The sequence below is a fragment of the Ruditapes philippinarum genome, unplaced genomic scaffold (genome assembly GCF_026571515.1).
Source record: "Ruditapes philippinarum isolate M1 unplaced genomic scaffold, ASM2657151v2 ctg127_1_1_1_1, whole genome shotgun sequence".
Taxonomy (NCBI): domain Eukaryota; kingdom Metazoa; phylum Mollusca; class Bivalvia; order Venerida; family Veneridae; genus Ruditapes; species Ruditapes philippinarum.
In genome coordinates this window covers 244,403-269,006 of record NW_026863855.1, presented here as the reverse complement: position 1 = coordinate 269,006, position 24,604 = coordinate 244,403, and the positions used below count along the sequence as shown (strand labels likewise).

At 30.3% G+C, this 24,604-nt stretch overlaps 1 protein-coding gene across 9 annotated transcripts in view; it reads right to left on the bottom strand.

Annotated features, from left to right (window-relative positions):
• Positions 1 to 3,911: 3,911 nt before the first annotated feature.
• LOC132723536 (calcitonin gene-related peptide type 1 receptor-like) overlaps positions 3,912 to 24,604 on the bottom strand; it is a 131,845-nt gene continuing 111,152 nt past the window's right edge. For 8 of the 9 annotated variants that reach the window (XM_060708274.1, XM_060708276.1, XM_060708267.1 and 5 more), the window contains exons 2-11: positions 11,481 to 11,578; positions 10,638 to 10,729; positions 9,988 to 10,138; positions 9,425 to 9,575; positions 8,879 to 8,945; positions 8,214 to 8,280; positions 7,758 to 7,840; positions 7,082 to 7,217; positions 5,667 to 5,708; positions 3,912 to 4,912 (exon numbers count right to left, since the gene is read on the bottom strand). In XM_060708274.1, coding sequence (XP_060564257.1) covers positions 4,667 to 4,912; positions 5,667 to 5,708; positions 7,082 to 7,217; positions 7,758 to 7,840; positions 8,214 to 8,280; positions 8,879 to 8,945; positions 9,425 to 9,575; positions 9,988 to 10,138; positions 10,638 to 10,729; positions 11,481 to 11,578 — 1,133 coding nt within the window. In that variant the 3' untranslated portion in view covers positions 3,912 to 4,666. Of the gene's footprint in view, positions 4,913 to 5,666; positions 5,709 to 7,081; positions 7,218 to 7,757; positions 7,841 to 8,213; positions 8,281 to 8,878; positions 8,946 to 9,424; positions 9,576 to 9,987; positions 10,139 to 10,637; positions 10,730 to 11,480; positions 11,579 to 18,007; positions 19,198 to 24,604 lie in introns of those variants that run through there. The other variant, XM_060708271.1, reaches the window with a different exon arrangement.

Here is a 24,604-nt window from a genome sequence, read left to right as displayed (position 1 = left end):
AAAGAGCAAGCATAAATCAAATATGTAATTAGATGCCTTTAGACCATTTCGAACCGGCCTTATTCTTGTGATGAAAGAAATGACTTCTTGTTATCTGATAACAAATGTTCAGACGATATTCTACCAGGGCTTGCAGAAAATGAAACAACGAAAATCTATTTTATTTAATATATCATTTTTTGATATATAGTTATAACAGAAAAAATCACTTTTTTAACATTTTTACTTTAAATTTATCTTAGTCTATTTGCAATTTGAATGATAAGGACGACTTGCATTCGCTTTGTTACAGTATAAATATGAGATCCGAAGTTATTTTTTTATTCAGTTCAATGAATCAAATTGGTAGAAAAAGAAATCACGTCTACCCTACACACAGATGTATCAAGGTATCTAAAAGGCAATTAGTTAGACAGATTATTTTGTCTGGAGGCAAGTTGAAAATAAACTTAAGGCCGTATATACCACTCTGACGGGTAATTAGATTATTTCATGATTACACTTTTGGAAGTGATGAGTCTCGAAAAGGTTGGAGTAATGCTGAAGGGATTTAATTGAATTTGACAAAGTATTTCTTTCAATTGATTTTATTCAGTTCTTAGTTCTGATAAAAATGTAATATCATTTGAAAAAGAAGACAAACCTATTGTCTGACCATTGAGGTTTTATATTGCTTATGTCATAAATAAAACTACATCGTCGGCTATTTTCCTAGAAACAAAATTATTTTAATTTTGCCGAGTTTTATATATTAGATAAATTTAAAAAATAAAGAGGCAACACACATTAACAACTTACCTTTCTGTTTTTTCTTTGTTTTTGTATGTTTTGTTTTTGTTTGTTTTGTTTTCGCTTGTTTTATTTTCTTTTCCTGGGAACAATTACAATGATATACCAATATTGAGACCCTACGTGTATATTCTAAGCAAACTTGTTGTGTCTTTTATTGTTGCATCGTTTTCTGTTTTTACTCTAATCTAAACATATTATTGTCATATCACGACAGTCGATCTACCTAAACGGCTTTCTGTAATAACTTACCAGTAATATCAATTCCTCTAAAGTGACCGACTTCTTATAACACATGATTTCAGAATCGCCAATGAGATTCAGACATATAATTGTCAGTAGTCCAAGATCATTTGTCCTGAAAATTTTCGAACACCCCGTTATCAAAACGGTGGCCCTTGGATGATTAGATTATTAATACGACGCTCTATCCATTGAGCTAAAGGGTTGAACAAATCTATTACTTAGATAAGAAACAAAGAGATGTGAAGTCAGAGAAACAATTAGTATGCTCAAAGGCACAGTTCCTTATCGCATTATTATAATTTTGTTTTGATTACCTAACATAATTTATACGATTCTAATTATATATTTAAATGACCTAGCCTATCATCTAAAGTTTATTTCTAGTGTTTACAACAACAAATGGAATTGAATGTTTTACTCATAGATACATAAAGTATTATACGTATCTATGAGTCCACTATCCACTTGTTAAGAAAACATCCCTCGAGGCTAACGAAAAAAAATGAAAGTTGAAACTGTAGACTCGGCTTTCTTATGTACATGAGAGCTAATGAAAGGTGTTTGATCTCTGGTTGTTACAAAGATATATGTAATTTTTAGCTGTATTGCGATTCAATCTTAGACTACTTATGCACTACTCTGAAGTCTACTTTCTAAAACTAAATTAAATTGATGGAAATACAAAAAAACGTAATCTTAACCTCAGTATTTCTTAACCTAACGATGACTGGCTCACACTTTTATTGCTGGGTCATGAATAACTTTAACTTTATTTCTAGCTTTTCAAAAAACTTGCATTTACTTTTTTTTTATTAATCTTAACTGTTAGTGGTTGTTATAATACAACTTTAATGCAAAGTCTAATACGAACTTATTTTATCCTACTTAGTTATTGTTATAAGGTAAAAGTAGTTTAATTTCTAAATAATATTGTATTGATATATTCATCAGATTTCAGAGTGCATTTTTACTCTCTCGGCAATTGAGTTTATGTTATCAACAAATCGTAAAACAATAAAAGCCAGCAGCGATATTGATAATTATTATATATAAAAGTCTCTCAAATAGTTCAAAGAGATTATAAAATTGTTTCTTTATTGCATCAAATATCAACTTCAGCGGCAACAATGACTGCAATTTAACAAATTTAACGAGCATATAAATTATCAATATAAAGTGATCCAGTCTGGAATTTCAATGAAAGCAAAATTGTTTCTCTTCTCCAAAAACTTTGTAAACACATGATGAAAGAATTTATAATATGGGATATGTGGTCTTTAAAAGAACATGAGTAAACTTACATCGTATGCATCTAATATATTTATTCCATGAATAGAATAGAAGTTGGTGTTTTTTAAATGTAGAATTCGTTTTAATGAAGGAAAACATACAAAGCAAAATTTGATATATTTGTTGTTGATTATATTCCATATAGTTGTTCCTTTTTATTCCTATATGAGTTAGATCATCATAAACATTTTTAATTCTTAGTTCTTATTGCTTCATCATAGTATCGTATGGCCCCGAATACAAAGAAAGAAAAGAAAAAGAGTTACAAAACGGATACGGTCTAACCTGTGCCAGAAAGAAACTACACATGAGAATTGTAAGTAAATGCTAGAAATTGGGATTTGGTTAAATTTGTACATTAGGTTGCGTTTTAAATTGATTATGATGGTCAGACATATTTTACAATCATAATTTTTTGGAAAAAAACACTTTATTGTCCTTTGAATGTGAAAATGTCATTCGTTAAACATTATTCAACCTCTGTTTTGTTAACATCCTATTCTGCATGGTATGTTAGAACTTCTTTCAATCCGTTTCAACTCCGAGATTATTATAAACAACCGCCGAAGTGTTCCAACAGATACACATTGTTAGCCTTGAACACCGTGTTTGCATTATTCAGTTAACGGTATTATGCATATATTCGAGCGACTTATATGTTTCAAAACACATAAAAGTTTTGATTGTATTTGAAATCGTTAAGATTACACCGTAAACAACTGTATGAAACTTTGAAATGAAAGTTTTATTTCGTCTGGTTAATAATCACAGGCATATTTTTTTTATTGAAGTATGAATCACTAGTTCAATTATTACCAAACCTCGCACTGTGATTACGGTTTTGCACAATTATGGTATTCTAATATTATTTGCAATTCATGGACGTCAGTAATATGGATGTTAGGTCAAATATGATATGGTATTTGATACGATATGTTAGGAGCATATGCACACTTGTATGTCAATCTTTCATTGTATCTTCATAATAAATACTAGAATATATACATGTATCTACTATCTATCGAAGTGATTGATATCTTGGTTTATTTGTTTGATTGTTTGTTAGGTTTGGTTTGTTTTTAGGTCGTACCGTCACTCGTACAGTTTTATAGCCACCTAAAGTTTTACTGGTGAAGTAAAGTATTTTTATCGTCCTCACATGAAATCATCCAAAGGTCCCGATGAGATTCGAACCAAAAACGCTAGCGGTTTAGTGTTGTGAAGTCGGATACCCTTTCTATTCGGTCCCGAAGACCCCAACAATGGTATGTAAAACAAATTTTATTTGCGGTGTTGAATAGAGTTAAGCACGATTGTCTGTTGTGTGCCTACAACGAACGAAGTTTTCCAATGTAGTAGCGCCTTGCATATCATTTATTTCATTAAAGAATGCTCTTTTTTATACTGCATCAATATAACGTTCTGTTTCTTTATTTCCTTGCGTGCATATGAATTTCTTTTGAGCACATCTTTTTAATATTGGTATATATCATAAAAGGTATTACTCTGCATTCAAATTGTTTATATTTGTTTGCATTCAATTTGTTTATATTTGCCATTTACCATTTACAAAAAATAATGTGAGGCATAAATCAGAATCATTTTATTTCAATAGTTGTTAAATGTACTCAAACTAACAAATACCATTCTTATAGGAAAAGAAATGAAAATATGTGGTCTAGTTTCATATTGCAATAACATTAGATGAAATGTTTTGTACACATAGATTTTTTAAAACTATACTTGTTTTCGAAAATCTCAGGCAGAGTTTGATAGTCTATAATTATTTATAAAAAATAATAGATTTATTGGTAAAAAGATAATTTAAAAATGGAATAGTTACATTTTTTAGTTTCAAACATATTTATACATGATTATATTAAACTAAATATTAGCAAAATTAACATGACATTTATGTCAAAGATACAACAATGGTAACTATATAACAAAATACAATGAGTAATTTGATGTGATCGTATGACGATATTGCATTGTCCCTTTATACAACAATTCGAGACACTCCAAAGTACATTGTTGTGCCCCAAGATATACACATATACAAATTATGCAAAACCAATTAGTACGAATGCCTTTGAAATAACACTACGTAAATATACGACGACATTTTCGAATACTACGAAGTATACAGTCATATACATCAAATGCAAATGGAGATATATTCATGTCAAATTATTTTTCAATAAATAACATAAAACGTTTTCTTTTTTAAAACCGTCTTTTTACAGTACCGGTTATGTACGATGTCGTAAAGAAACTCTTCATTATATTCATATCTCTTGCAATTAAACGTAACATGCGTTGTAAAAAACGTCCATGTGTATTAAGTAGCAAACGTTACGTGTCCATTTGTAGACTTGATTGTGTTTGACATATCATTTGCTGTGCTGCTTGTACTAAGTGGGATATATCCAGCAGAGTCTGAAGTTTCGTACTGCTTCGTTGCCCTTCTAGCAGATGCAACAGATGTGAATTGCGTTGCTGAAGACATACTACTCTTCCTATTGTAATTTAATGATGACCCCAGTTTCGTGTGACGACCAATGCAATTTCTGAGATATGTATGAACCTAAAATTCAAGCCAAAAATATAGAATAGAAAAATCTGAATCCGTAAAAATGTCAAACATGACATAATTGAAAATGCTACAGGCACGGTTAGATTGAGTCTGCAAATGGACGGTACTGGAAAGTACAAGTTACAGCTTTCCAAACGCCACACCTATGGACCAGGCCCTTTAAGGCAAAAATTAAAATTCTTAAGGCAGGAATTAAAAATTCCACCTTAAAAAGTAGCCAAAAACGTATGGTATATAGTGAAAAAGGCACAATTCTTTACATTTGTAAAAAATTCATTTTACTTGAACACAATAGCTTGCAACCCTAATTAAAAAATCTGTATTATATTTACAAATTTTCCATTTTATGAAAATAACAAAATAATTTAAATTTTGGCCGATGAAATACCTTATCCTTTAACAGCACATTAAGGTTGTTCATCCCGGGAAGTTTAAGCAAAATCTGCCATCCGGTTTAAGAGGAGTTGCGTTCACAAAATTTCGGGACGTACGGACAGACGTACGGACGGACAGACGTACAGACGGACGGACAGACGGACGGACGGACAAGTGCAACGCTTTATGCTCCCACTTTCTGGGGGCATAATAACGATGGTTTATAGGTAAGCACAATCTTTACATCTTTAAATAAATCAATTTTCTTGAACACAATACCTGCAACTTATACGGATCTGTATTATATTTACATTAATCCATTTTTAAGAGTAACAAAATTAATTAAATTGACAGTGTTAGATATACTTACTTCTCCGTTCAGGAAACAGAATATAAGTGACACGATAGCCCCCTGAAATAGAGAAAAAGAAAAAAATGCAACGCTGCAAAAAATTTAGCTACCACTAATTATTCTAATTAGGTTACGTAGCACCGACTTATCTCTTGGTACTGTATTTTGATGAGAACAAGACTTTCTATCGCATTCAATGATATGCAGATAGATTTCATACATTTACATCTTCCACATCTGCACTTTTCTATACAATAAGCAAGATAAATATTCATGGAATAAATCTATGAGATAGACTACATACACTAGGTGACCTGATCGTGACTGATTAAGAAGATCAACCTGAAGAATTTCTGTTGTAAAATAGAGAAAAACGGATTTCCCAAGGAACGCGCAAGACAACAATATTGTAAATGTTGCATTCTCGGTAGGATTGAGGCTATTCATGGACAGTAATGATAAGTGCAAGTTATCGTCCACGCCGCTTGTAAGGCAAAATTTAATATTGAAACATAAAAATGCTGAAATTTTGATTTCAAAAACATCCACAGATGTGTTCTTATGGCAGTTCTAATGGAACATTTAATATGGTACTTTCGTGCCATTCCATGAAAAGCAGCGTATGGTCCCGTAGAAAAAGAAAGTGTGTGTCTTAAACAAGATAACAATGACGGAACTAAACAAACTGGAATTGTATATTAAGTAGATCAGAGATTATGAAGCCTGCTAATCAGAGATTAGATCTCAAGAAAAAAAACATAAGCAGGCACAATATCCTAAGGGTGATTATACAGCATTCGAAAAGGAATACAATACTGGAATCTTCCAAGTTGAAAAATGTCAATTGAATGAACTAAAAATATCACAAATATGTAGAGGGTCTTTCTTTTTCTAAAGTCAATACCTTTTTGTCAGTTTGTGCTGCATTGTGAAACAAAATTCGTTATTTAGTTTTAATTCACATGGAGTTTGTAAAGGTCATTTGATGCTGACTGTTATGCCATTTGGTACTGACACCAATTCTAAAGCTCGATGAATTTAATCGAATGGACTTGTATTTTCTTATTATTTCTTAATTATTAATGATTTAAAAGATGCTTAAAATATCAATAACTTATATTTTCTAATCAGAGAAACACTTGGCTTTCTCTTCTCTATAATCTATTTAACTTTAATCAATTTTAAGATCTTAAATAAACATTTCCTCAATCAATTTAGATGTTGTTTATGTTTGTCCCGCTGTTCAGTACTTTATGCGATAATCAGGATATTCTAGATGCTTGCAAATAATTTATGCGGTTAATTATCTCAATATCTGTCGGCATGTAAAAAATCTTACATCTACAAAACACTCGCCATTATTTATAAATACGTTTTCATATTTACGCACCATTTAATGCACACAGACAATAAAAAGAAAAAATGTGGACTACCTGTGTATTTATAAAAACCGTCTGTACAATTTCATAGATGAAATCTACTTTCGTCCCGGTGTGTGGTCTATAAATTACTGCGAACTGCTGAAGTCCAAACAAAGGGAGCAATACAAACGTAGCTTTTAAAGCCTTCCTGAAATGAAAAATTATAAAAAAAACTTACGACTTAGGATACGACTTTTATGCGAACATTCACACTAATTCACAATTAGTATAATTACATATTTATTTTCATATTTTTTAATTTATATGCATACTTATTTTGCTGATCATAATTCAATGATACTTCTTTTAAGACAATACAAAGTCTGATTTTAATTCGTTCGTGTAGGAATCTTTAAGATCATAGATAAACTCTGGATTTCGTTCCTCGGACCAACCCATACTAAGCAATGAGTGTAAAGTATTTTGCTTACGATAATAATTTTATTTGTGATATACAACGTGGTTTGTAAATCTTAATTAATAGTGCAGTTAATGTTATTATATATGTTAAATGTGTGGCGGAAATGATCTACTATGATTATTTATAAGTTACTATATCTCTTCAACATCATCAAACACCACAAAGTAAGTTATTTAATTACAAGTTTCCAAGTAAAACAGGTCCAATGTGTCATTGTTAAAAAGTATAAAAACAATGCCTAGTTATTTGTGAACATTATTGACCTACCTGTAATTACTAGGTTCATTTGGATGCGCCTGTAGTTTTGAACACAGTATTCGTATTATGTTCCCAAGGAATATAATGTTTACCTGTTAACAGAAAAATGTGTTCGCACACAGGATTAATTTACAAATATTCAAAGCGTATATTGAAATATACATATAATAATCTTCCATCATGTAAAGTTATCATGTCATCACGATATCATATAAAGATCGTAGTTTGGTCCCTTGGCTCATACAAATGCACGTGCATGAGTGTTTTAATTACCAGTTGTAATTAAGATGAAAAATCTTTACGAAAATATAATTGTAAGTACCGATTCTGTCAGCTTAAATGGCTATGGTTTCATTGGATTATGCAAAGTTTGAATGAACTATATGAGCACAATTTTAATTCTGCCTAAATCTCTACATAAAAATGTAGTAAATGCCGTAAAATCAATTTTTACTTTGTACTTACAACGAGGCTAAGGAGATTCGGCGTATACAACAACCATTCGTATCCATCAATATTGTGTATCCAACAACTGAAAATCATACAATTAAACAAATGTTAAAAAAAATAGACAATGGTTTATAACTTCAAATTAAACAAATGTTTAGTAGACTTCTTTGAGGACATTGTATAATATTGTACAGCTAAGTGGTTTAGGTGGCTGCCTCTCATCAAATGGTTTCGAGTTGGCAACTTGGCTCACAACTTTGTTAGTTTAAATTCCCCGTATCACAGTATTTCTGGTGCGTATTAGGAAACTGACAAGCAAATGACTGATCAATATGAGCTTCAAAAAACCTACAAATGTGCTTCAATAAATGATTTAACTAATTTGACAAACTATTACAAATGTTTATTTAAATATAAATTTCAACTAAATCGACAAATCTATTATAAACGTTTATCTAAATACAAATTGTCAATTGTTATTTAACAAACAACTAAATGAGGCTCCCTTTGCGAAACAGTTAACGACCCATTTAAGCGAAGAAAATCAAACTAATATATTCTTTAATATAACAGACTCTGATGTGCTGAGTTAAATACAATTCTGAAATACAGCTCAAATAGATTTGTAAAGGACATAACCGCATTAGTATTTCTACATTTTCTTTAAATGTAACACGTACTCTGAATCAAAATCTTTTGTCGTGGCCCGAATAATGGAATAAGCGAGTGCTGGGATCCAGGACACTACTGCAAGAAATAACATCAAATTGTAGTTATAAGGTCTCAACCTTTTTATTACTGAATATAATAAATGTAAGGTGTGACAGTAACTCATTCAAGATTTGAAAATGTAAGAGTTTTCCTTAAAAATACAAAATAAATGAGCAATCAATCATGAAAGTCAATTTAAAAAAGATGCAATATCTGTTTGTCATTTATACATTATTTATTGGGGAAAAACACCAGCAGTTGCCATAGCGTCATTCTAATTTCGTTTGAATGAAATTGGTAGAATGAATTCATTTAAAGATTATAATCAAATGATGAAGACTGAAGCAGTGTTATAGAAATCTGTTTTCCTGCTGGAGATTTAAATTCAAATTTAACAAATAAAATAACAGATAACAATGTAGTTTGCCTTTTGAAACTTCGAAACTGAAATGCAGTTTGCCTTCCGTTTCGAATCTGCTTAAAATCTTACATTTTTACGAAAAACATGTCCTTACCCCAACCAAATATGTAGTAGAAAGTCAAAGATTTCGGCGTTGCAAAGGCATGAACGATTAATCGATGGAGGTAAAAACCTTCACATGACATCCAGAAAAAGTTCACGGTGCTTGCATATCGAGTGAGAATATACAAAAATTTGCAACCGCCCTGAAAAGAACAATGGTATGCTTACTACAAGTAAACAAACTTTACATGCTTAAAATAAAATAGACAAAGTCGTTTACTCCAAGATTTACTGATGTCTGACGATGCCTGGCAGCTTACGGCTAATTACAAATTCTTATTACTGAAGTAATTAACTTTGATGTTATTTGTAATTTGGTATGCCTATAGCTATACGACGTGATAAAGAATTTCGAAAATCTATTTAATGACTATGATTTAGATATTCTCTTCTAAAGGCGGAGCTCCAAAGACACGATTCAGAAAAGTCTTAATCAAAGAACAACCTACATAGATATTATAATCATGATAGAATATTAACTCAATTAACCGATGTTTCAAGGATGTATTTAAAGTCTAAATGATCAGCTATTAATAAAACTTTGGAATCAATTACCGAATTTCGATGCATGATTGTGTCATGTTTTTCGTTCTGAAGCCTGTCACGATAGACTATTGTATCCCACAGTATCAGGACAAGACAGTGTAGGACAAATGAGAGAAACAGGTTGATATGAAGCTTTATTCTTTTCTGTACACGTAATTGTCTGAAACAAGAAACAGGTAAAATAAAAATATGGTCAAAATGTATATGAGATAAAAATCTAGGATGCAAAATTAATTAGCTCAATTCAATACCTGTCGAAATATTAATCGAAGACGACTTCACTGTTTCATTGAGAACGGACAAATGTGATTTAAAAGCAGCATTATATAGAATTATATACAGTCATCTGAGATCAAAATATAGTCATCGGACCTCCCCCTGAGGGTTAGACAACTTAAACCGGTGGACAAACTTTGGTTTGACATTTGACATCATGTAAATGTTCATTTGTTTCATCCCTCTCTTTTTGGAGAAGCAATTTAATTCACCTTACACATTAACACAAGGTTAAAAGCGAATAAGTTCAAATTGAATATAACTTGTATCAGACATACTATACATATCATTATTGTATCTCATCAAATCCAAGCATGAAATGAGAGTACAAGTATTATGCTGAACATAAAGTCAAACTCTGTATCATACTTGGTTAAACTTACCTAATTGCTATGAAAATAACACACGCTGGTATCAGCATGGCCAAGCTGACAATGTTGCTTGCCAGTGAAACATAAATTATCACATTGTGATTCTAAAAAAAGAGCGAAACATACTAAATAATTTTTTGTCGAATATAAAATGTAACTTTATTAAAAAAAATATTATTCTATACTTAAAAAGTGAATCATCATTCGTTGGATTTTTATTGTTATGCATACATAAATAGTACGCAAATTGCCAATTAGCTAGTTTGTGTTTCAATATCTAAAATCTTTGTGTCATGAATTGTCTAAATTAATGACTAAGCTAAAACAATCGTATATTTCTTATAAAAACAATGTTTGAAATATGAAACAAAGAATAGTAACTATAACAGTTACCTTTATATTTAATATTATTTAGTAATATTAAATAACACACGTTGGTCTGGCAAATATCTTACAAAAAAGACTATATGGAAATTTGTTTTAAGTGCATTTGAGTAAATAAAGCGTATCTAAACCAGAAGAACACTGAGATGCTGATTAATAATTTTATGAGTGCCAAGATTTACACGCGCGTTCTTTGAAATACATGTACCCATAAAATATTATTATATGGTATTATTGTTCAAAAGTGGGGATTAAATATATGCAAAGGTATGTCAGCCAAAGACACAAAAGTGAAATATAATATAAAATAAAAGAAGTCCAAATTTGATAGCGTTGTTCTAAAAGAACATCGTAGAAAGAAAATATAGTAAACCAGAAGCCCTAAAGCCAACAAACATTTAAGTAACTTAAACAGGAATACAAAAAATAACAAACGTCAAACAAATTGTTTTTTCATGCATATCTACTTACATCTTTTGGAACACAAGATGAATAATTCGTCCATTCCGCCCCTGATGTTGGATCAACCCACCAAGTTCCATTTTCATTACAATCTTTAAACGCCATTTCTGAAAATATAGAAACCATATTGCCTTATCTTTTACAGGAAGGAGTAAAATAGAAATTCTGATTAACATTGTTTTTTCCAGAAAGATGAGTTATGACCTACAGATTAATTTAATGAAATGACAAACAAGATTTGAAGCCTTATAAGGTAACGTTTGACTGTATTTAGTAGACTTCACAAAAGTTTTATTTCCGATCAAGCGTTATAATTGGACCAAAGCACTACAAGCATTTCAGTTTTGTGTCATTTACCTTCGGTTGCTTCATGTTTGCTTCAATAGCATAATTATAATTATTATATAATCTATAAATAACTTTGAAATGCCTTTCCCTGGTTGGCTAACAAGCAACTTTTTGTAAAAAAAATAACAGGTCAATATCAGAATGTATTATATAATCTAATAATATAGCTTTGAAATGCCTCTTATCCCTGATTATGGCTTAGACATATTTTCACACAATTTTGTGTGTAAAATAGAATAAGACAGCTTGGTCAGAATGTCAGAGTATGATATCACTGTGTATTTTTTTCCTAAAAATAGATTTTCAGAGTATATTCACCGGTTTTTCTTCTAAAAATAGATTTTTTGGAAATCCCTAAAAGACGCGAGACTTTGACGTGACGTCACGCCAAGTTTGTTGTTATTATTCTGAAGAAACGTTGAGTTGGGTGTACATAAGAGTCAAATTAGTCTATTTTAGTTACCGTTTTTCATTTTTAAAAAACATAGGGATTAGCATGCCAATGGAAAGGGCCAAATTATGGAAACAGTAGACAAGCTGAAAAATAATGATTTCCGTCGTATGCAATGGCAGATGTGATAAGCCATATAAACGATATTTATAGATTATATAATAAAACAGATATGTACTTTTTAGCTGTTGAATATGATGTGATATGTAATGAAATATTAATATTAACCTCGGCTATGGCCTCGGTCAATATAAATTGTTTCAGTACATATGACATCATATTCAACAGCTAAAAAGTCCATATTTGTATAATATTCACTGTTTTTTCCCTAAAAATAGATTTTCAGAGTATATTCACCGATTTTTTATTTCTAAAAATAGATTTTCTGGAAATCCCTAAAAGATGCGAAACTTTGACGTGACGTCATGCCAATTTTGATGTTATTATTTTGAAAAAACGTTGTGTGGGGTGTACTTTAGAGTCAAATTAGTCTATTTTAGTTACCGTTTTACATTTTTAAGAACAATAGGGATTAGCATCAGTATGCAATGGCAGATGTGATAAGCCATATAAAAGCTATTTATAAATTATGTAATAAAACAGATATGTACTTTTTAGCTGTTGAATATGATGTGATATGTACTGAAAAATTAATATTGACCTCGGCTGTCGCCTCGGTCAATATTTTTTTTCAGTACATAGCACATCATATTCAACAGCTAAAAAGTCCATATTTGTATAATATGTGTCATGAGAACATATTTAGATAGTTAATTATTATGTAATATTTGTTTTATCACAGCGTCAATATCTTTATTAGCAATTTAAAATTAAAGAAAAGAAGCATTCATATCGCGGTTATCGCCTACATTTGTGCGACTTCGCCTGGAATAATACACTGTTATACAGTATTTTTAAATTGTGAAAAACAGTTCAATAAAAAACTGTATTGACTTTCTTTGTAGGGATAAGATGAAACATCTGCTGTTTAAAGAGCTATAAAATATTTTTTCTGGACAAATGTCGATTTAAAGAATACATGTATATGCATGTACATTTAGTAACGTCAATTTGGCGAGTATAATTTAGCAGTACGTTGTATTTCCTTATTTATTCATTGAATTATTAAATAATACAACTGGGAAAACAAGAAAATGTAATATATATTAAGAATGTCTGAAATTCTTTAGCCGGTAATCCAAATATTTTATCATGCAGAGTTAACGCTCGAGTATTAATTCTCCAGTAGCATGTTTTTACCATTCGTTTATTTCACAGGGCATAATGGCTATATTTTGTATACCTCAGTTAAACAACGGTTCGAGCATTAAAAGAAATCACATTAGAATCGTTCTTTTTAACAATTTATAAAAGGGCTATAATGATTCAGTTGGAAATAAAATAAATCCATCTGGTTGTTGGAGAAATAGATGAGAGGTCAATAGTGGATAAATCCATCTTGCAATACAGATTGCTTTCGAAATAGCTTTGAATGCATTAGACGGGAACGGATGTGATCTTTAAATCGGAATTAAGAGGAGCAATAAATTAGGTTTAATGAATCGCCACTATAACATTCCCGACTGCGTGTGTCCATTTTGTTAATGTTCGGAATACTGAGGACAAATGTCTAACTTTAAATGTCAAATGGCACAAATAACGCCAAACTATTCTTGTTTTAGAATGTCTTATTTTTGCATAGATACGAAACTTGAGCAATGCAAATTATTTGAATCCTATCAATACGATTTTAAGCGTATATCATTCTTTAGAAATGCATAACAGGTATAACAATGTTGTAATAAACTTAGCAAATACATTCGCACATTCTTGCAATATGATAGGATATATATTTAAAGCTGCTTGCCTCCAGATTAGATCAAATACTGCAAGAAAAATCAAACTTGTAATGTGCCATTAATGACCGATTTTGCAGTATTTTTTACTCTTTTTTTTCGGTAAATTACATGGATTGTAAGTGCCGTTTGCAATATGTACATGTATATCATTCTTATTGTTCACTTCACATTTTTTTTATACTTTTTCATTTTTTTTATTAAATTAGCAGAAATCTGGAGGCGGGCTGATTTAAACTATTTGATTTGCTTTCCGGCCCTGGATATATAAATGTGTAAATGCAAATCTATTATTACAGCACTTATACGTGTACAATCTCCTTAAATCAATTACAAACAATTTTGTTTTCACTTCTGTTACACATTTAATATGACTTTTTTCTATTTGTGTCATCATAATATAATTCAATAAAAGAAAATCAACACGCCAGATATTGTCTTTACACCCTTTATTGCTTGACCGAATTCTGAAATGGAACAAAATCATTTCTGTCTAATGTTTTTAAGATTAGGACGCCATTAGATATATTGCAGGCTAATATTAAACACGTACTTATTTTCAAAGAAAATCGGCGGGCTTTAATGAAGATAAAATGTATTAAATCAAAAGATTTCTATAACATTTCTACAAGATAACATATTAGATGTTTAAATATATGATACAATCAGCGACATTTTTCAGATATATCTAACACATACTTGTGTAAAAAATAATGAATTTATGCATCGAGTTTTACGTTATCTGTTGCAATTGCAATGAATTCGGAATACCATCGACGATAACAAATGCCGATAAGATAATTTAGAATGCATTTAGTGTATATCAAATGTCATATATTTATACTAATTTTATATTAAAGTTTCATTCGTCATATTTTGTTATGATCCAGCAATGGGGGAAATTAAGTTAGATAAGTTTTACATGTAGATAGTCTCTTTTAATAGCAGTGAAAAGCAGGAGAAATTAAACTTACTTTTGTCTATTTTTTTTAAATAATTTTAATCCAATTCAAAACCAAAACTACTTGATAATTACATATGCAGAACTTTAAAGTGTAAGTCTGTTAAATGTTTCATGATTTAAACCATTAGAACCACAAAGTACTGTATGATTACATATGTATGAACGGTATGCACTGTGTCATCAAGAAAAATGTTAAAAAAGTTTCTAAAAAGGTATGTGTGTTCATTGATTCAGTTGAATATATTTACAAAATATCTTTTGAAAGTTTACTGTTACTGTCAAGCGTGTACTATTCTGCCTTGTCAATACTACAGGTGTTAAAAAACGTGGCCAAATAAATGCTTCAAGAGCTTTTATGTGCTGCATGAAATGAACAGCAACCATTGACTGAAATTCTGAGAAATATGCTTTAAATCACAGTATACGCTTGCTTTGGGGAAAATCGTCGTAATTTTTTTTTCAAAGTAAACCTTTTGTTGGTTCTGTCTAATGATGAGACGATATTCGGTTTCGTTAGATTCGAACAGAATTGGTTTCGTTTGCAGTCACTACAAATTGTCTATTCCCGAAATGAAACACCTTTTTTCTACACGTAAATGAATCAGCTAATTTTCTACCATAAGTTCTAACAAAACAGATCACTAGCAATGCTTAGACTGATAAAAAAGATAAGTGTGTCTACATCATTTAAGCGTTGATACGGTTAATGCCAACTCCGGTTATATCAAAAATCTTTAACACGAAATTCTGTTTAATAATAATCTTTCTGTTTTCACGAAATTGTAAAGATAAAAAAGCGATGGTAAATTTAATGTCTGGCCTGACAGGTTCGTCTATATTGTAATCTTTTCGAATAAACTTTCAACATAAACTTTTATGTAACATCCAATTTTACTATATGTATGTGCAATATGAATGTAATGTTTTTACAAAAGCATAAACCATAGTGTTATAATCATACAGAAGCAGATAACAAAACTGTTCATCTATAACCTGTCAATCAATATGATTTTATTTCATTTCATATTATAACTTTTCTATTTCAAGAAGCGGTAATCTCTTTTATGACTGTTTTCTGTTGGTTTTATTACCATGGATAACTAGCCTAACCACCAGGGTAATAAAAGCTGCCAAGATCTCTTAAAATAACCAATGTGCTAACAATGATTTTTTTTCCTGCGAAAAGAAAAATCTGTCGAAAATTCGAATATGTAAAAAACGCAACACGCAACATCTTCCAATACATGTTTGCATCTTTTTCCAGTATACAAAGTTGATGTGAAAAAGTGTGAATGGTCAACTATACGCTAAATTTCAAAATGTACAATGAATATAAAAGAAATTACAATTTCTTAAAATCATCTATAGAGATGTTTTTACAAAGAGCGTAAATTGCTGCAAAGAAATAATATAAGATAAAATTAATTGTTTTGTGTAACATTGGCGATACGTTTGCGCTTGAACACTCAAATGTATCAGACTTTACTTTATATCTTTTTCATACATTCTACTAATTACTAACGGTCATGTATTGTTTTAAACCATTTATAAAAAATGAAAATTTTCATAGTGTGATTCTTCTCACTAAATCATTTTTAATTGCTGTATATTTCTGATTTTATTTTGAATATACTGATATGTTGAAATTGACATTTTTATTCGTTTTCTTTGTTCACTCATTAATTAATTAATTCATTCATTCATTAATAAAATCATTCATTCATTCATTCATTCATTTAATTCAAAACACATAATTACTACCTATTGAAGCAACTGCTTATAAAAGTGATAAGCTGAAATAATCAGTAGCTTCTGTATAAATACCAAAACGGTTTCAATTAATTTGATTTCTTAAACACAATTACTGCACACTTCTTCACATTAAAATTTATAGAGTGCGTTCCCATTTGTCTAGGCTGTAGATTATACTTAAGTATTATCAACAAACATCGCATACATAAGACAGCTGCGATTTATAACAATCTAGAAAACATTTGAAGGATATAAACCAAACTACAAATTGTATTTTAACTATCAAATATATTCATCTATTTGTGCTAGCGGCAACCGCTAAGGGCTGAAATACCAGATTGCAGTGAAGAAGTACAAAAGGTTTGCTGCATTGTGCGCGCATAATAGGAAAAACAGAGCAAAATTAACACTTATTTGTTTGTTCGTTCGCTCGTACGTTCGTTCGTTCCTTCTGTTATTTATTTATTTAACAATATTTGCATATGTCTTTTTCGTTTGTCTTCTTTTTCCAAGAAAGTAAGGCATTTTTGGCATAAAACACAACAGTAAAAATAATAATTCCACAACATTAGTTACTACAAATGAAGTGTATATCAAATGTGTTCGGCGGGCAAAATAAAGTGCTGTAAATCAATTTCGTTTGCAATATGGTATATTAAAAATGAGTTTTAATTTTGAATAACTAAATAATAATTAGTTTTTGATTTTGATAGTTGTGTTTATTGTTTGTTTATTTCTTTTTATGTCTCAAATATTTTTTAATGTATTTAGCATTCCAAAATTGATAAGATATTCTTATAACTTCTTAATACAATTTGTAAATGCAAATTATGGTTAAGAAAACATCATACTTTATAACTATATCAGTGAAGTTATAATAATTATATCACAATTTTGTAGATTAAACGATATACATTGCACTGGTTTTTTAAACAAGCCAGACTTCCCATAATATTACTACCTAATACGTCTTGAATATCGCAACGTAATTATAACCATAAATTGCAATACATTTGCATTTCCTCTATGTTGTGGATGCCATTTCTTATATTCAATTCAAGTCGCTTTGAAATTAGATATAAGACCAGGTGCAGAATTCGTTATAATTCATTACCAATCTTACATTTTACCAAAGACATTTGCAGGTTTTATCAAACGTACTTACTCGACACATCACTATGTGCAACATAACTCGGACACGAGAAATACGTTCTGCTTCCAGGTTCAGTGTCTTTGAAGCACCTGTAACCGTCCCAAGTGCGCGGACAATAATTTTTATATGAATTATTCCTTTTCGATGAGCTTAATTGTTCATCACAGCACGATATCGACGCATAGCAGCAGTCAGTCCATTTGGTACATTCTTCTTCTGTCAAAGAATGACATATTAAATTTCTTGAAGTTGCATTTCTGATGTCAGCAACAATGGATAGATTCTGTGTATAAACTTCACTGTCTGTTAACGACACAAGAGTCCAGGGCTGTTGGGAATGTGGTTGAAGGTCACTCCCGTAATTGAAAATATATTTATAGCACATAGAGCATGTCACCAATCTGAACAAAGTCACTGGTAATTCCGTATATCTGTCCCTACACAGCCCTTCCATTGCTTAAATTGTTCGTCTCCTATTTTTTAAAATTATATAGTGACTCTACTAACTAAATTCCTGTTCTTCAATCCAAACCAAGTAACCATATATTTTAGTGCACCTCAAGACACTCGTCTATAGTAGCAACTGACAAGCCACAATAGCTTGTAAATATTTGCATTCTTTCTTAAACTACATTAGCAACCCTTACTATCTACTATCATTTTTTGCACAATCAAAGAATTGTATTCGGCAAACCATAGAATGTTAGATTAAACAATTAAACTTTAAAGTTAAAGCTTTGAACCCATTCAGGTATGTTTCATACTGATAAGCCAGCTATTCATTTATCAAGCGGCTTTTGCCTCGTAGTATTTGTCTTAATTAATCCTGTCGAAGATAAAACACGCACGCCTTTATACTTGTTTTTGATTTAATATTGGTAGTATTATTTTATGTTATCGTTTTCGTTATTTTGCAAACTTTTACACAAATACTTGCATACGACAATTCAAGATAAAAATTCTTTGATATGTCTATGTTTTACTTAACAATTTGACACTCGTGAGTTTTTACGACATTTGTTTGATTTTTTTTGTCGTGTTCTTACACTTATTTTCAAAATTAACAATTTAACTTAAACACATTACAATCAACATTTTTATTAAATCTTTGTTTTTTTAAAATAAACTTTTGTCCATTTCTCTCGCAATTTCTTGTCGTGTGATACTACCAGTCACATTTCCTACCCGCTTCCACTATCCGTTAACTATAACATTGAAACGTTTATAAACCTATAATACCGAACAATTTCAAACTTGTTTCGTTTTAAAAGATACAGTCTTTCGTACCGGAATAAAGCGCAATGCATCTCCAATAAAACTGTTTCGATAAAAGACGCTATTGGCTATTTATATCATTGTAATATTATCCGATACTGCCTCTATAATAGTTATAGTTTATTTTTTCCTGAAGTTCTCAGCGTGTTACATTTTATATATTTATATCAATACACTACAGCGTTGACTACAGGATGATATATTTAATTGAATTTTTCGCTAACCGACAATGCTAAAAAGACAGACATAGTCATGTCATGTAGTAGTGCTGACGTTGTTTGGAAACTAACCAGACATAACACTTTTCGATTCGTATGATTTAATAAATACATTTGTTTCAGTTGCTTTTACATTATACAAAAAAGAATATTTACAAGTATGGATAACAATCATAAATTGATATAAAGAAACTTGACATGTGTATCAAATTCAATTTCTGGATATCACAAGGTCATAATGTTGATCACAATTATCATTGGTAGTAGCATAATTTTGATGAAGGTCCTGTATCAGTAGCAGTGGCATTTTGATGTATCCTAAAATATAACTCTTTCCTCCTAGTAGTACCTTTTAGGCTTTTATTGTCGTTTTTGATGATGATAATTATGTAGATTTCATTCAGTAATTCCTTTAACAGTCCAGTATGCTCATAACAACGATTTGATATTGTTATTTTTAATGACAATGTGATGATATTTCTTTTGATGTAGACTTTATTCAGCAAATCCTTCAAAAATCAAGCATGCATAAATCAACTGGTTCAGTAAAGACATATATAATTATATGTATGCGATTAATTAGATATGATACACTTAGGCGTTGTTTTACATCTTTGTGATTCACATGCACGGCACATATTTCATTAAACCGTATGTAAAGGTACAAATGTGTTACGATAGCGTATCTTTTAACAGTTTATTGCATTTTGATAACATTTTCATGAAAATGATTGTAAAATTTGAATCCGTCATCGTATAAATAAAGAAATAAACAAATAGATAAGTAACGTTTTGTTGTGCATAAATCAGAACGAATGTTTAAATGTGAATAAATATTTTACATACCTGTAGACAGATGAAATGTTTAAATGTTGAAATTATTAACAAAATATAATGCGTTTTCAGCGTTTTTCTGTTTATTTATTTATCCCCACAGAATGTCTGGTATAGCGTATAGAAGTATATCATGAATGTAATGCAATATTTTTTTCTCTTCTTAGTGAATACAATATTTTTTTTTCCAGTGTTAGTATATAATATAGGAAAAAAGATGTTTAAATAACATCGACTCCATGACTTTGTTTGACCCTAAATACAGTAATAACAATGGTGACAATAATAATAATTTGTTCCAGGCAAAATGGTTTCTTAATCATAGGTTTTTTCTGCTAGGTGTACTTCTACGTATACACGTCTAATTCATCAAACATTCAAATAAAGCTCTTCGTTCAGGTTAGAGTAAGGTAAATATTGTCTATTTATATAACTTTAACATAGCGCTGACCTATTAGAAGTGTACTCTGATTGGTTTCATACATATATTTTGAGTTAAGCTACGGTTTTCTAAACAAATTGTCACTTTAAAGCTGCATGGTTCCAGATGAGCCAAAATATTAAGAAAAATCAAACATGAAAACAATATTTTAAGATTTTAAGAATATCTTACAAATATTAACAATTCAATACATTTTTTGACTGATTTTGCAGTGTTTATAACCATATTTTTACTGATTAACTCACTCAGTAAGAGCTATTTGGGCATACTTTGACCTATTTCTATATTTTTCCCCTTTTTCTTTCTTTTTTTTTCTTTTTTTTTTTTGGGGGGGGGGGGTCTTAGACATTAAGTACCGTATGGCATTGTGTAAATTACTTTCATTGCAATTTTTTTTTCAAATAAATTAGTATTATTCTTGAGACATCCTTCTTTAAACTTAGGTACATTTTTAGGGGTTATTTTACTTATTATAGTTATTATTTTCAACAACTCAGTTCAAGTAGCCAATGTAATTTCTGATATATCGATACGATGTTTATTCCATATATCATACAAAGTACATTTGATAGTTTGACGACGGTGCTTTAATTAGTTTATCATTCCCTTCATATCAACAAATTAGTTGTAGTATGCCAAAGAATTATAGTTAAGAATAAGTTATTCCTTAGTTTACGTTGGACATCTTCACCTATGTAATGGAGCATACTATTGTAATCTATTTAAGCGACAATCCAAAAATCATTTTCTCCTATGGTTTTGACAACCGAATCAGTCGCCTGAACGAACCTCGTTTATCCGATTCATTCTTAGCCCAGATTTAATAATGGCTTATATATAATCAATCATTAAACAGAACACTTGTACGCTTTTGCCTAAGACATTTCGAAATGACATCATTTAAAAATAATTGTTTTGTTCGTGATTACTTGCCTGTATAGTAGTTTCTAAGAATACTTTACTTGTTCTTACGACATTGTATACAATAGGTTATCGCATGAGGCATTTAGAATTATAGATTCATTTCAGCATACATTTGTAACGGTTATTGAAATAAGCTTAGTGAAGTATTAAATAAATAAAAATCCAAATAGTTTTGTCTTGTTTGATCACAGTTTGTTACGTGATTAGATTATTATAAGTAGAAGATAAGAAATATCTACCATATCTGAATAATGCCTTTATGTATGATTATTTGCCACTAAAAATCTGCAAGCTTAGACATATAGGACAACTAGTATTATGAAAATCTCATTCACATATCACCATTCACATTTGATATTGTTTTCATCTTAGACAACATAATGTCCTTAAAAGAACAATAATCACCACCAAGAAACAAAGTTCGGTCATTCACTCAATTCCAGAAACAAGGCTGATATGAATCAAGATTGCCTAGCTTCGTCATTACTCTGTCATATAATGTCTTTAAAAAGCATCATTATCTTGATTCTTTCTGATTTATCAGCAGTAGATATTTTATCCATGTCATTTTTTGCATATTCGATACAATACACAGACTGGAATATTATCATCTGTAACTTTGTCGGACAATACTTTCTTTATTGTGTCTTTGTAATTCTTTATTAGAATATCCATTCTTGTTATTTTTTTCCCAAAAAGTAAGAAACGCTTACTAATTTTCGACTCATCAAAATACTCCATTTAAAAACAACATTTTACACACTCTGAAACTGATATGCAATTTAACTCTTTGCAGAGTATTTTTGATAATTCACTTACTCTATTATTATAAAAACAATTCAAAAATATACAATTTTAATATTATTAATCATACACACTTTTAACAGTCATAAATAATTTTCTTTGTTTATAACTCTCTTGTCTGTGTGATAATGGCACGCGCCAGTATTTAAACAAATGCCGAGGTGTCATTTCTGATTAGTTTATCTTCAGACAATTTAGTTTCCCAATGATAACAATAAATAAAAATGATTCATTATCTTTGTTTTCCGTCAAATTATCATTTTCTGCGTTCTTTTTAGAATGACCATAAAGTTTATTTTTAAAAATGTCTGAATGCCTTAGAGATTAATTCAATTAATCCGATATCAGGTGTCTTATTCGATATGTTTTATACCAATCAAGGACCGGTTAATAAATGAAAATGATCTTTATTTTTATAAAATTACCAGCTTCTGCGTTCTTTTAGAATAGTCAATAAATTTATTTTTCTAAACATTCATTATAATTCATTTTAGTAACATTTTTTAAAAAATCCCAGCGTCTTTGACACGTATGTGAGTTATCTTGTTCAAAACATGATCAATACATCCAAGCGATATTGTAGTGTCGTTTTTTCTGCATATTCACAAATGGCAACAAGTGGTCCATCTCCGTATTTTGATAAGGAGAATATAGGGTTAGTGATCCAGTAGTTGCTGGTTCGAACTTCGGACGTGGCGAATTTTCCCGTGACATTGTATCTCGAATATTGAGTCAAATGGTAATTTGTCTATCACCGCTGATATCATGAGTGGGTCACTTGCGGAAAAAACAAATGGTTAATTACTAGTTAGTTATCTAAGCAAGTCGGTAACTAGGATCACCTGCCGAGATGTGACCAAAGATGTGTTGAATGTGCGTAAAAGACAACAGAAAAAAAGGCAAAAATCACAAAGAAAAAAGTGTATTTACAATAACAGTTATAGAATTTTATTTTATCATGCAATAGATGTTTGAAAACGGTGTAATGATACAATATATTAAATAATTTATTACTTCTAATTGTTGTTAATGGCCGGTAATGGAAAGTACAATCTACTTCACGCACCCTAGCATCGGCTTTAGCATAATAATAAAAGGGGATGAAGTTCTTAAACCAACATTTCACTCATATCAAGACATTCATTTTTATTTTGAATCAAATCATTGTCGTGCATCTTTCAACTGATCAATAAAAATGAATTCCCATTACAACAAATTATTGAATGAACATGATTAATAGTTATGTTATTGTCAATTTTTGAGCAACTGTGCATGTAGCTGCCAGTGATTTGTTTAATAACATGTTTTGGGAAAAACTAATTTCATGCTCCCTGACAAATTACATTTTTTTATTTCATTTGAAACAAAATATTACATGAGAGACTGTTTCTATATTTCGAACGCTGACTTGGAGTTGGCAGTGAATTTTGACATTAAACAAATACTGATCGTGAAGCCATATGCCCTTAGATGTATATGAAATATATGGAATTAGCCAGAGTTTCAACAACTTGTAGACTTTTCGATAGGATCGATTTGACACGCATTTTGCAACTGATAAAGCCGACACATTATTTAATCTTGTATTGTCAGGGGATGATATTATCAAATAATACAGATATGAGTTCTTAACTTATTGCAATTGCAAAAAAATGGGAACAACTTGGTGACTTTTTGTTTTCATTGTTTCTTCCACCGCGAGAAAGAACTATAATTATTAACGAAAACGGATGTTATATTAATATTCATTAATAACTCATATTATGGTTCATATATGCATGTTTTGAAAGACGGTTGTACAACTAAAAAAACAGTATCGTTGATTTTTATCATAACAAAAATTTGTTTTACCGACTTTGACATCCTAAAAAGGTTCATGTAAAACTTAAAAGCACTGTATTATTATAAGACTGAAAGCATGTTAATCAGAGAAACACAAATGTCATGCCTGTGTAAAATAAATCGGTTTAAAATGCTTGACAAAACAAATGTTTGAATTATAAATAAAAGGAATATGGTAAACCATCAATAATCTTGAAACACAATAACCTTCGTCAAATATAATATATGGTCTTAACTGCTGGGAATAATATTTCAAAGGCTGCATGTCAA